Source organism: Simochromis diagramma, unplaced genomic scaffold, assembly GCF_900408965.1.
Source record: "Simochromis diagramma unplaced genomic scaffold, fSimDia1.1 OVJJ01000802.1, whole genome shotgun sequence".
Taxonomy (NCBI): Eukaryota; Metazoa; Chordata; class Actinopteri; order Cichliformes; family Cichlidae; genus Simochromis; species Simochromis diagramma.
The window spans coordinates 10,301,553-10,314,526 of NW_024387492.1; the positions used below are offsets into that span (position 1 = coordinate 10,301,553).

A 12,974-nucleotide genomic window follows, 5' to 3' on the forward strand; every position below is an offset into this window, starting at 1 on the left:
GTCAAACTGTGGTAGAGTAAGGAAAAACTAAAGTTACTGCCTCTCAGTTTTACTCCTTTGCTGGACAACCAGCTAATATAAATGTGCCATCATCGTGCATTTATGTCCACACTCATAAAGATGGAATGAGAAGTGAAGCCACAGCAGAAGTGACTTAAACCAGAATTATTTTTAATAGGCACAGGATAAGGGAGCAATATCCTGCAGAAACGCTCAATTTAACAGAGTCAATTTTGGATCGACTGAATTGTAATTATCAGTTTTTTTGCAAATGAACTGAAGAAAGCAACAGCATTCAGCTCAATGATTTCACCCATGTAGATCCATCTTTTATAACGTCTATGCTCATACATCCCCCCCCCCAAATCGGAATAATGTGAAAAAGTTTTAGCTCATCCGCCATGAAGGACCAATGAGTTAATACAACAGGAAGATGTCTGTTGCTCCATGACAACAATCCTCCCAGAGTTTTGGAAAGATTCATTGAACTTTGCACACAATAACCAACTAATGTTTCTTCACCCATAATTTATTTTTTAAACTGTAAGCTGCCTGAAGACAAAGGACGAATAGAAGAGGAAGATGTGTTCGGAGACGGGAATTTGGCATGGATGTAGTCATGGAGGACATGCTGACACATGGTGTGAAGGCAGATGATCCCCTGCAGTGACCTTAAACCTTTGCTGACACCTACCTCTGCCCAAAATTCAAGGTGTCCCTAAATATTGCATTCATGAGATGATCATGAAGAACAACAACAACAAAAAAAAAAAGCTGTTTTCTGAAACAGATTTATAAAATTATCTTTAATTATAATTATCAGTGAGCAACAGGTTGAAATGTCAGTGGAGATGAGGGATTACCCTTAAATTCTTTTAATAAGTACTGGGAAACATATCAGTTAATAAATATAACAATATACATAACATAGGCCAATTACAATAACCAACGGGTGCCCTATATCACCCCTTGCTTTGTGCCACAGCCCAACTACCACACAACCCCTGTAACCTTCAGGACAGCACTAGCACAGTAAATGAGATAGTATAACGTAAGACAGTCAAAGAAACCTTTATAAAGACTATACTTAAAAAAAAAAATCAAAGATATGCTCAAAATTTTGGTGTCACCAACTGTGTTTTAGGTTTCTTCAGCAGCACCTTAATACACTTACTTGCATTAGACAAACCTGAGGTGGAAAAAGACTCCATGAGGCTACACTTAAAGCAAAAACAAAATAAACCAATTTTGAACTGAATTTAAAGAAACTCAACCCACGCTTACGACGACCCCATTTACTCCTCCAATGTGCCCGTTTTCAAGTCCGTTAACGGTTATTTTTTCTTGTGGGTATAAAAACACTCCTTCCCTGTAACTGTACTTAACTGAACATACAACATTTTTATTACTGTCTGAATCCAGTATTTGAGAACAAGATCTTTGACAAACAGCACACTGAACAGTTATTTTTGTTTACATGAACAAAGCTGAGGCTTCTCAAAACCGAAGTTTAGCTGAGAAGTAACTAACTTGCGGCTGAAGGCCTTCAATATTACTAACATTTCCGAAAAGCTGGCATCAGTGTTTCAGAGGCACTTTAAGGTTTTATCATGTTAAACAGAGCTAGCAATATTACTGGTCCTCGTCTTCACTTCTCTGCGTGTTTCTCTGGCCCCGGTCTGGATCTTTGAGGCGGAGGATGCGGATGATTTTGCTTTCTGGAAGAGAACTTAACATAAAATAAAAAGAAATAAAAAATTATGATGTGAATACTGAAACCAAGCAGCGCATTGAAGTCACACGACCTTTACCCTACAGTGGCTTAGTCTACAACGACCAAGTCAATAAATCACATCTGGGTGGTCTAGCTGCTGTAGCACACAAATGCTGTATATAAACACACAGAGGTTGTGTCAGTGGTTACCTCATGTTCTGTGGGGTTAAGAAAATGAACTGTCTGTAGCGCTGACTGGCAGCCACCTTCAGCATCATGTCCATGGATATCCTTCTGTTCACCATGTCCTATTTAAAGAGAACACCCAAAGCCAATGTTATCTTTAAATGGGGCCAAACCCAGTGGGACAGTTTTGCAACTGTAATGAAGTGTTGCATATTCTCTGTCTCCTTATCGTTTGTTGTTTTTACTGATGATTATCTCAGTTTGCAATATGCATGCACCCGCAATCTAAACATAAATATAATGCGAACGAAAACTATTGTATTACCATGTAAACATCAAACTCATCAAGACAGCGGAAAGGCGCCTCTGTGATCGCCCAAAGAGAGAGGACAAAACAAACAGTGGAGAAAGAGCGCTCCCCTCCGGACAGCGAGCGCATGTCACTCAAGTCAGCCTTGTTTCCTTGGCCTGGCTGCACCTACAAAGTTATCATAAGAATAATGAGTCTCTGTTTAAATAATAATAATCAAAAACCTTTAGGCACTTTAATATAAATCTGAGGCTGTAGTGGCCTCTTACTGATGAATGAAAAAAAGGCTTACGGAAATGGAGAGGGTTTCGTTCTTGTGATCAAAGATCATACTTCCACTGTAGCCTCTCTGGGCTAACATGCTATCAAAGTAGTATTTACAGCGGGCTGACAGGAACCTATGATACCAAGAGAGAGAGAGAGAAAAGTAATCATATAACTGCAATCTTAAAAATATAAATATAAAAAAATAGAACTTTACGTATAAACTTCAGAGGGACCTGTAGGAGTATTTAACAAATTGTTGTCAAATATGGTACTAAAGCTACTAGAACTACAAGTCCAGGTTTTGAAGAATTAAAAATTCAATTTGATCGATCCAAATAAACATGCAGTGTCTGTGATTAAGCTAGGAGAGAAGATGAAACCTGAAAGTAACTAATGCTCGTGACTAGCTAAACCTGTGTGTGAAGCAGCGCCCCCTTTTGGGGAAAGTTTGTGATATGTGTGATGAGTTCTTATCTGCTAATGAACAGCGATGTCATGGTCACAGTCAATAGCGATAGCTCGCCAATCAAGGCGACTTTTTTGATGCATTAAAATTAATGTTGTCCATTAGTGCGGGATTCATCCATTTCTTTTCTTCCACTCATCCAAATTCAAGTGTTTGTGTGGAGCAACTATACTGACCCATCATTAAATGATAGGAAACAGCAAGATGTTTGTGACTGTTGAACTGATATTTAAATCTGTGCTTATTAGTGAAAAACTTACATGGTGGGCATGAGACGGGTGAGATATTTTACACAGAAAAAGACCCCAAAAACCTCTAGGCTGTTTTTTTGTTTTAATATCTTGTTCTACCATTTTGTAGTGCAGGGGCTAACTGGAGGGTCATTAGCATGAGCTCCTTTTAAGTACACATATGTGGGCAATGCTTTGAATTTGATTTCAAAGATTCAGTGTTTTATGTTTATATATTCATGTAATTTAAAGTGAGGTTTAAAAAAAAGCATCAGGCCAAAATACCTTCATTTGAACAGATTTGCACATGTGCTGTCTGGACTGTTAAGCTAACATTTGTTTTAAAAATCTGACTAGTCACTCGGTCTATAACTAGACAAAAAAAGTTCAGATTCAGAAGCCACAGTCTTAATAATTTAATAATTATTACCTGGATTACAGATGTAACTATTTACTCTCTTTTACTTTATTGCACAGTACATCACTGCAAAATACAAACAGCAAACTGTGGATTCACCACTTACCTCCTGAGCTCGGCATAAGCCTGAAGTCTGTGGTTCATAACACTGTCGAGGCTTTTGATGAAGCTGTTGAGGTTCTTCATTTGCTGTGTCATGTTCTTGTAGCTCTCCAGAGCCTCGTGGTACTGCCTGTAAGTGGAAAAGGGAATCAATTCACATTTGGCGTCAAGGAAGGACATCAGTTTAAAATGCGTGTACATTCAACACCTCACAGAAACATCACTGAAATCATGTCAGTAATACACCGTGAGGATCCAATACCTCACAATCTCCTCACGGTCTCCCTGTTGTTCCTTCTGTGAAGTGATCTTAAGCTTGAGACGACTGATCTCGCTGTCCAGGCTCCTGGCTGACCGACGGCTCTCCACACGTTCCAGACAAATCTCTTTGGCTTTGGCCACTGACATCTGAGTCACAGAGCAAAACAAACTAATATTTTAGCTGCTAAATACAGGCAAAACTTCAAGAGACAGTGCTATTTAACTCCTAAAACTAAAGCAGATACATTGTATGCAAGGTGCTTTTCTGATACTCATACCTCGTACTCCTTCTCTTTGCTTTTAAGGTTGCCTTCAAGAGTTTGAATGTTGTGGAGATGGGCACTGCGTTTCTCATCATAGTGTTTCTTGTGATGTTTGCATTTTATCACCTCCTGATCAGTTTTACTGAGATCCTCCTGTATTAAGAGAAAGCAAATAAAGAATCAGGTAAAAAACAGACAAACACCAACTCGGAGACAGGCACGGTGGCTGGCGTGGCCAACTCACAAAGAGTTAGAATCACACCAAATTATCAGGGTTGATATAATGTTAGGTAGTTGCATTGACACAATGTCCTTACCAATCTTACTGATCACTGAATGCACTGTAGACTACAAGTCACATTTAGCAGTACGCACACAGGAAAAAATCATTTAGATCACGTTTGATATCCTGTTTTCACCTTATTTCTTGACTTTACTGCCAACTGTCTCAAATAAAAGAATAGCACATAGTGTCACTACAAGATTACAACATTAAAAAGTTGCCCCCCCCCCAATATATCTACTGAAAGTTACTTCATTTGATTGACCTGATACCTTATAAGTCAAGAATTTAGCAACTGAAAAACAAAGGGTCTCACACTGGGTCTTTCTTTCAATATTACCTTGACTGAGTCAGCCTCCTCTGCGATAGTGTTAATGCACTCTTTGTGCTGCTTGTATTCCTGCTCTGCCTTTTCATAAGAACCCTTGAGGTCGGCCATTTGGGCCTGTCCCTCATCTAACTCCACTCGCTTGGACTTGATCTTGGTAACAATCTCATGAAGATCCTCCTCCTGTTGAAAATTAGAGATAATGGTGTATCATAAGAGTAGATCTGGTTGACATTATGTACAATATTTAAAAACTCTAAACCAAAATAAGCTGGGACAATGCTTATAGTGTAAATAAAAAGAGAATTCTTCTATTTGTAAATCTCATAAAAAAATCACAGAAAACAGATCGAATGTTTAAAGAGACATTCTACTATTTCAGGAAAAACATTAGCTCATTTTCAATTTGAAAGCAGCAACAGGTCTTAAAACAAGTTGGGATGGGGGAGAAAATGGCTGGAAAAGTAAGCGGTACTACAAAACAGATGGATAAACATAAAATTAATTCAGTTTCCATGATTTGGTTCTCAGAATTAAAGCTGGACAATTTATTTTCTATGTTCTATTGTGAACAAAATATGGGTTAATGGGATTTTCAAACCACTGCATTCTGCTTTTAAATTTTACACAGCATCCCAATTTGTGGGATATAGCCAGCTCTAAGTCCAGTACAAGTGTGCATCTTTTTATACAGATGGAAAAATACATGGTGTTCTTTACAGACCAGGGGCCTGAGGTCCTCTGACTGAGGCTCTTCAACATTTTGTAGATCTGTGAGCTCTAGCTGCAACTTTGTGGCCTTGTCCTAAAACAAACACACAGACTTTGTTAGCAAATTAATTTCATATGATATCAGAACACTTTGTTCTCTTTCTAATGGATAAAGTATATCAAAGTAAGTGAAATGAATGACTAATATGCTTTAAACTCCAAATATGATTATATTAAAATATTAAAACTGAAAATACAAATTCTATTAGCTATTAGTATTCTTATCTGCCCTTCAGAAAATACCACTAACTTTAATGGTCTTTTGATCTTGATGGGCTCTTCTTAGTAGGCCTTCATTTTGCTTGACGTCGTCATCCAACTTTCTCATCTGCTGCTGGAAGCGTGATGCTTGACCTTTCTGGTTTTCCAACTCCCTCTGTAAGTGTCTGAGAGGAATCAAAGAGACAAGGAGAGGCGAAAATGGAGAGACGTGGACAGAACATTTAAAGCAAAAGTTTAAAGTCTAAAGACAGAGAATAAAATACGAGTTTTCATGTGTACAAGTCAGACATATACCTGATCTCCTCCTCAACATCTCCTGAGAGATAGTTGGCTCTAGTCTGCTCAGCAGCATAACTCCGGTTAGTAAAGATCTGATCTCCATCCTTAGAGAAAGCATGGATGCAGTTCGCAGGAGGATTTTTGCTCTGCATCACTCTCCGAGCTTCTGTTCGATTCTATCAACAAGGAAAACATGTAAATATGACATGAAGTCTGAACACAGAGTTCAGAAGGTAAGGAGCAGACATCTCTTCTATGGTATCCAAAGTCTGACTCCACATAAAGAATCTGTCAAATATTCTTATACAAATTTGAATAAAAAATAGATATAGTAAATATTAAGAAGCTTTCAAAAACATTATAGGTCTCTGCCATATTTCTGACCCAGCAGCTGAGGTTTAGGCAGATTTGTGACCATAACCACACTGACTCCACTGTGCAAAAGGTCAGATTCCTATTCCTGTACCTATGAAGCGCCTTGAGGCGACTTTTGTTGTGATTTGGTGCTATATAAATAAAATTGAATTGAATTGAATTAGATTCCTTGACTTGGATCATTTTCATTAAAACAAAAATTCAGGCAACATTCAGGAGACTCGGTCAGGCAAATAAACAAATAAACTTTCAGGCACTGTTCGGCAAATGTACAGGTAGCTGTGTACACAATAAGCTGACTTTGGCAGGTATAAAACTTTGATGATGTAATAGCCATTCAGGTTGTAGAGAAGATCAGATCAGGGATAAGCTTAATAGACCTAAACAGCTGATTCATTATGGTTTGTTCACATGCTTAAGGTCCTTCAGTTCATTTACAGTATACTTTATCTAATATATGGCTTACTTTACACATTGCATCATATAAAAAAAGACATGTCTAAGCACTCAATGTGCAACTATGGCTACCATCAAGCATCTTGTGTTGAAAAAAAAGTTATGCTTTACCTTAATGAGCAGAATGCTCTCTATGCCCTTCTGATCGATCAGACAGTTGGCCACAACTGGGTCCTCAATTTCTAGAGCCTGAAGCACGGAGGGGTAGCTCGGATGACTGACAGCCCTGACACAAAACACATCAAAACTAATTTCGATTAATTTTTTCAGATATTTTGTAATAATTAAGTAATAAGCTACATAAAGAAAATCTTTATCATACATAATATTTTCCAAAACAACATTACAGTTACAACATTTGAGATGCACTAACACTCACTCTGAAGAAGGATACCTTCTAACTGAATACTTGTTGTATTAACTGTACTTTGCACAACTATTTTATATATATAATTAAACCTCTATACTCACTTTTTTCTTGTATCATGAACTTGTGAGATGAAATTGCTAGTTATGATAGCAGGTCTGCGACCTCCTTGAAACATTTTGGCCATGAGGCCCTGCAGAACCTTCTCATCTTCATAGTTATCACATGTGAAGGCCAGCAGCTGGCCTTTAAGACATACTTCTACGGCCAGTGCGAGCTCTGGGTCCTTCAGACTAATTAGGTAACCTGTAAAAGAGAAGGAAAGTTAGAAGTGTTTTTTTGTTGCCACACATTTTGCACTGTGGTTGTGCACTTGGGGGGGGGGGGGCACATGCTACACTTTCTGTGCATAACCAGGTCTTACCCAACGGTCCTCGAGGTCTGTGCTTGAAATGGCCTCTTCTGTGAGATTCCTGAATGGCGTTTAGCAGCGCAGGCATCTGCTCTCCAAAACGCCGCAGCCGATTGGACCGACTGCTCTCCATTGTCTGCAGATTCCTCCTGTTGGCTTCAATGGACCTCTGGAGAACCTCCTGCTCTCTCCTGAAAACAAACAGAGGGGCAAAATACAGTCATTTCTAGAGAATAGCTTCAATTAGAAACCGCAAATACATTCCTTTAAGCTACCCTAGAATCAGCAATTATTGGTTATTGCATGTACAATGATTTTCCTTTGGTGCATTGTTTTACCTCATTTTTCCTTGTTCTTCTTTGGCGCGACTGATGGCATGCTGATGCTGGTCAATCTGTTGGCCCAGTGTAGAGATCTGATGCTTCAGGTTTTCCAGCTCAGTCTGGATCTGCTCGATCCTTTCTGCTCTGGCTTTGCTCTCTGCTCCCGTTTTCTGACTGATGCTAGAGGTAAGAAAAGGGGTGTGATGAAATAAAGCACAGGCGAGCCAAAACAGAATAAATAACTTTTCAACCTGAATTTAATGCAGAAGACAACTAAATAAGATGACACAAAACCTCAGCTTGAGATCTTTTATCCTCGACATCAGCTGAGCTTTGTCCTTTTCCAAGTCCCTCAGGTTGGCTTTGCATCTGTGGACTGTGACCTGATGTGCACACATAAATGAAGAGTTAAATATTCACAAGTTGATGTACAAGCATCACAAAGATAACAGTCATTTTTTAAAACTAATTTTGAATTAATTATATGACAGAATGGTGATGCAGAGCTCCTATACTGATGACGACAAACAAACAAACAAAAAAACACATCAGATGATGGAAAGCCACTGCATCTGCTGAGGAACACAAATGCACTTAGACACTGCTCAGCACTATAAACTAAGCCTCAGACTTGCTACATAAAATCATTAAGTACTTGTAAAAAGTGAACGAGCTGACTGTCAGAAATCCACCTTATGCTGCGGTTAGTGCACTCAACTCTCACCTCGCTGGATTTTAAAAGGTTGTTGCGTTTCTGCGACTCAGTCTTGAGCTCAGCACATTTAGGTTGAAGCTCCTGGACTTGCTGTGTGATCCTCTCTAGCTGTTCCTGGACCTGTTTGTACTTTTTCTCTGCTTCATCGACCTTATTCTGCATGATCAAAAAGGTTTAGGGTTAAAAGGTTACAGAATGAACAGTCCAAAAGTCTGAGCCATAAAACTGAAGTAGCAATTACTTAATTAGTAGTAATTTGTGTTAATTCTAAAAGAATTATTAACATTTGAGATGTGTTATATGTTGATTTCAGGGTTACTACCGAAGAAGTTTCATACCTTCCATTCGTTCACCTTGTCGTCATATTTCTCTGTGGATCGTCTGTCTGCCTGCAGCTTCTCCTTCATTGGCTCTAAGTCCTTCTCCATCTCAGTCACCTGCAACATTTAACATATTTGTACAGGAATTAAAATTTAAACAAGTGATCTTAACTAAACAGGGAAAGGGAAATACTGGAAAATTGCGGGAAGTTGGAGGAAAATGATCTCACCAAAGCCCAAGCCATCTGCTTCTGCAACTCCTCCAGTTTGGTGTGCATTTCATCAAGTGAAGCCAGGCTCCTGTAACGGTCCTCCTTCTCCAGGTACTTCCGTTTTAGGTCTTTCAAGCACTAGGAATGACCACAAATTAATATTAAAAGATGCTTTAAAACAAAACTTAGCTGTGCAATCCAAATAAAAGGGTTTAAATTCAAGAAATGTAATAATATCGCTACTGCCCATTTCAGCGACACAAATACATACTTCACTGTGTTGCTCAACTTTATCCTCTGTGAGATGCTTGGTGGTTTTGATGTAGATAAAGTCCTCTCTCATCTGCTCCAACTGGGTGGCTTTCATAAAAAACTGCAGAGAGAAAAATAGATTAAAAACAACCGGGGCTTATTTATAGTTAACAGTTAACAAAACAACGCAAATTCAAACTAGGAGATTGTGCTGCAAGTTAGGGAGCAGGCTAACAAGATGATCAAGCTGGTATAGAATAGAATAAACCTTTATTATCCTAAGGATAAGAAATGTAGGTGTTACACAGCTCTTATAGCAAGGGGAATATATAAGGTCCTATATATATAAGCAACTGAAGTTTGTATATGGTTTGCCATTTTACCAATCAAAACAAAACTGCAGATGAGGCTGGTGACAGCATCATCAGATATGTATATATGTGATCAGAAATTCCAAATGTACCAGAACAACATCTATACCAAATCTCTTCCATGCTAAATCTAAACTCTTATTGGCATTAGATTCGAATCAAAGAAGAGGATTTTTGTTGCTAGAAGCTACTAACCAAACACATTTGGGCAGTCTTTTGTTACATGCAGGTAAAGAGTCTGTGTGGAGAATAAGAGAGGTGAAATAGAAAAGCTATTTTGTCCACCCCCCCGCCCCCGCAATTTCCAAACAAATATTTGCATTTGGAAACAATGACTGGCAGATGAAACAGAGTGTTGGCCTGCCGGTTGGTTTTATATGTACTGGCCACACCAGAAGCCCTACAAATAGGCACAAACTTAATTGCCTTGACTGACAATCATTTTCATAGGTACCATAACGAAACACGTTTCACGGTGTAGCAAACTGTCCACCCAATGCTGCTGTGTGGCTTAAACATGCAAGTGCTCTGAACTAACCTTGTACTTGTCCCCCTCTCCTTTAGAATGTAGGAAGTACTTGCTCATTTCCTGAGTGAGAACTGATACAGGATTGTTGACCTTTGGGAGAGAAAACACATTAATAAGCATGACAGTAACACAGGTTCATGTGACACACTTTAACAACTGACATGGCCCCACAATTTGTTGCTTAAGTTTCAGCTCAAATGTTGAAATTGTACAGATAAATACAGCTAAAATCACAGCATAGTCAAAAGTGCAGTTTAACCAGAACATCAATGTGTGAAGGACAAAAACAGAGTTGGCTGAAAGTTGGCGGTAGAGCATCTCTGAGTTACATGAAAGAAGACCTGCATCTCTCATACCTGAATATTGAAATTATCCAGAATAGAGACAAGTTCTTCCTTTTTGGTTGAGATTAGCTGACCTGTAAGAGAGAGAAAAAACAAAAAGAAAAACATGTGAACATTCACTTTACTCTCACTGACGATTTTCCAGACTCCATTAAATGACTCATCTTTGTTCTTTCTGTTCTTATTTTAAATCAATGGACAATTATAAATGTACTTATGGAGAATTTACTGCAAATAGTTTGCTGCAATATCAAAATTTACAAACTCCTTCGCATTTTTACCTGATTTACTTCTCAGCTTATATGTTCTCAGTCCGTCCCGAGTTATCCTTAGATCTAGAATAATAGCCGACCCATACACCTCTGGTTTGTAAGCATCCCTTCCTTTATTACGCAATGTGATGGAAACATCAGCTGAACTGAGGAGACAGAAATGCACATCAAGGGTCAGATACTTGCGTTTGTTATTTGTAATTACTTTTCACATTTATGATGTGCTCTCTCATCACAAAATAAGATAACAGATAGTGCGTGACGGATAAAAAAATTATTGTGAAATCACCTTTCTCCTTCCTTCACGAAACCCCTGAGGGATGATCCTCTATTTGTAGCCTGGGCATTCCCGCCTAAGGCAACTATGAGAGCTGTCAAAACGGCACTCTTTCCACCTGTCACAAAACAATTGGCACACAAAAATTGAACAGACAGGACACTGTAATAAACAAAGATTTATGGACGATAATAACAGCCACTGAGTTTCCACTTCACATTTTATAAATGCACCGAAACAACTTCAAACCACTAATAACACCATATAAATAATGACATTTGCAGACATGTGCAACAGAAAGCACCAGCACTGAGAAAGCAACAAGATCTCACTAAACCAAAGTGATTAACTAGTAATTATTAGTTAATAATTTTTCAACTATTTTCAGCAATGATAGAAGCCTTTACATGATAATTACAGCACACAATAGAGACATTTTGGCCAAAATGTAAATATAGGGTTGCAGCCTGCATTGGCATGAAACGAGGGGGATTCAGAAGCCTCGTTACATCTCCGATCTGCCAGATAAGATAGTGCACTTACTTCCGTTGTTGCCAACAACAAAGTTGACATTGGAACCAAAGGTAAACGGGCCAAGGAGCGAGTGGCACATAAAATTCTTCAGAGTGATACTTTCTACAATCCCAGCATCACTCACCACCTCCGCACCACACTGCAACTGCACACAAAGTAACAAGTATTCACACTGTGAGCCTCTATCCTTTGCATTCTCAGAGAATTATTTAAGAAATAAGCAAATACACGAGGGTGAAATTAAACAAAAACTGGAAATTAAACAAAACTAGCGTGCTTCACTGCACGGCAGACGTACATTACTCAGAATGGGATCTTCCTGGTCACTGTCAGCAGCATTTTCACTTTCATTCACAGATCTGGATCTCTTGTTGGGATTTTCATTGACGGAGGTGCCCTTCCTTTTAGACATCGTAGACACCCCGTGTTGCTTTTAACGGTAAAGAAGAAGAAGAAGAAGAAGAAGTAATAATAATAGAAAGCGACAGAGTGAAAGAAACCTGATACACATATAAAACTACTAACACAGTCAGACATCTATTTAAACTGTCGAATCAGCTCTCCATCTAAATTCTGCCGTCACGTCGGCTGCTAGTTAACGGATATGAGTTTTAAAGCATTGCCTGCAGTTTAAACCGCGAAATTAGTAGCTTAATTAAGTTTAGGAAAAGTTACACACGTTACAGGACTAGCTTAGCTGGCTAACTAAGGCTACATGCTAAAAAGAAAGTCAACGACTGTCTATCCAAACGTGAGTCGAGTTTGCTGCGGGTTAGTTTTGTGCCGCCTTAAGTAACTGGAAGCGCAGGTATGGTATTTTGCGGAGTGACAACTGACCTACCTTGCGGTACCCTCACACTCTCCGACGCAACTGATGGGAACGACCACCAGACCGGCTATCGAATTCGCGCCCGCTATCCGCTTTGAAATCTCGCGGGAATACGCGAGATCGAGAAATCTGAACAGCTATTTTAAAAAAAAGTAAAAAGTAAAGAAAAAGAAATATTATAGACTTTAACAATGAAGGAGAGAGTTAAAGAGAAGCAACGTGTGAGAATAAATTAAATAAAACAAACAAACAGTTGCCAGATTAATTATTTAAGTAACGACGAATT

The 12,974-nt window shown here is 38.8% G+C and overlaps 1 protein-coding gene across 2 annotated transcripts; it reads right to left on the reverse strand.

The window, feature by feature from the left end:
- Positions 1-787: 787 nt before the first annotated feature.
- si:dkey-119f1.1 (uncharacterized protein LOC557127 homolog) lies at positions 788-12,811 on the reverse strand. Of its 2 annotated transcripts, none has more exons than XM_040017058.1 (27): positions 12,701-12,811; positions 12,158-12,289; positions 11,869-12,004; positions 11,338-11,443; positions 11,058-11,194; positions 10,789-10,850; positions 10,442-10,522; positions 9,552-9,653; positions 9,299-9,418; positions 9,087-9,185; positions 8,758-8,904; positions 8,328-8,416; positions 8,049-8,213; positions 7,723-7,901; positions 7,403-7,604; positions 7,043-7,157; positions 6,116-6,276; positions 5,850-5,985; positions 5,553-5,633; positions 4,841-5,011; positions 4,233-4,370; positions 3,956-4,101; positions 3,698-3,823; positions 2,503-2,608; positions 2,226-2,378; positions 1,925-2,022; positions 788-1,729 (listed from the first exon to the last, which is right to left on the reverse strand). In XM_040017058.1, the coding sequence occupies exons 2-27, from the start codon at positions 12,269-12,271 to the stop codon at positions 1,633-1,635; spliced, it is 3,267 nt and encodes a 1,088-aa protein (XP_039872992.1). In that variant the 5' UTR covers positions 12,272-12,289; positions 12,701-12,811; the 3' UTR covers positions 788-1,632. The 2 variants fall into 2 exon arrangements, with proteins under 2 accessions (XP_039872992.1, XP_039872993.1); XM_040017059.1 differs by having other exon boundaries at positions 12,697-12,781.
- Positions 12,812-12,974: the final 163 nt, after the last annotated feature.

Excerpts from the sequence above, each read along its gene's own strand:
- si:dkey-119f1.1 (XM_040017058.1), bottom strand. The coding sequence starts at position 12,271 with ATGTCTAAAAGGAAGGGCACCTCCGTCAATGAAAATCCCAACAAGAGA. Across the intron at positions 11,444-11,868 it reads TGTTGTTGGCAACAACGGAA|GTGGAAAGAGTGCCGTTTTG; the intron begins GTAAGTGCACTA and ends GTTTTGTGACAG. Across the intron at positions 10,851-11,057 it reads TAAGCTGAGAAGTAAATCAG|GTCAGCTAATCTCAACCAAA; the intron begins GTAAAAATGCGA and ends TCTCTCTTACAG.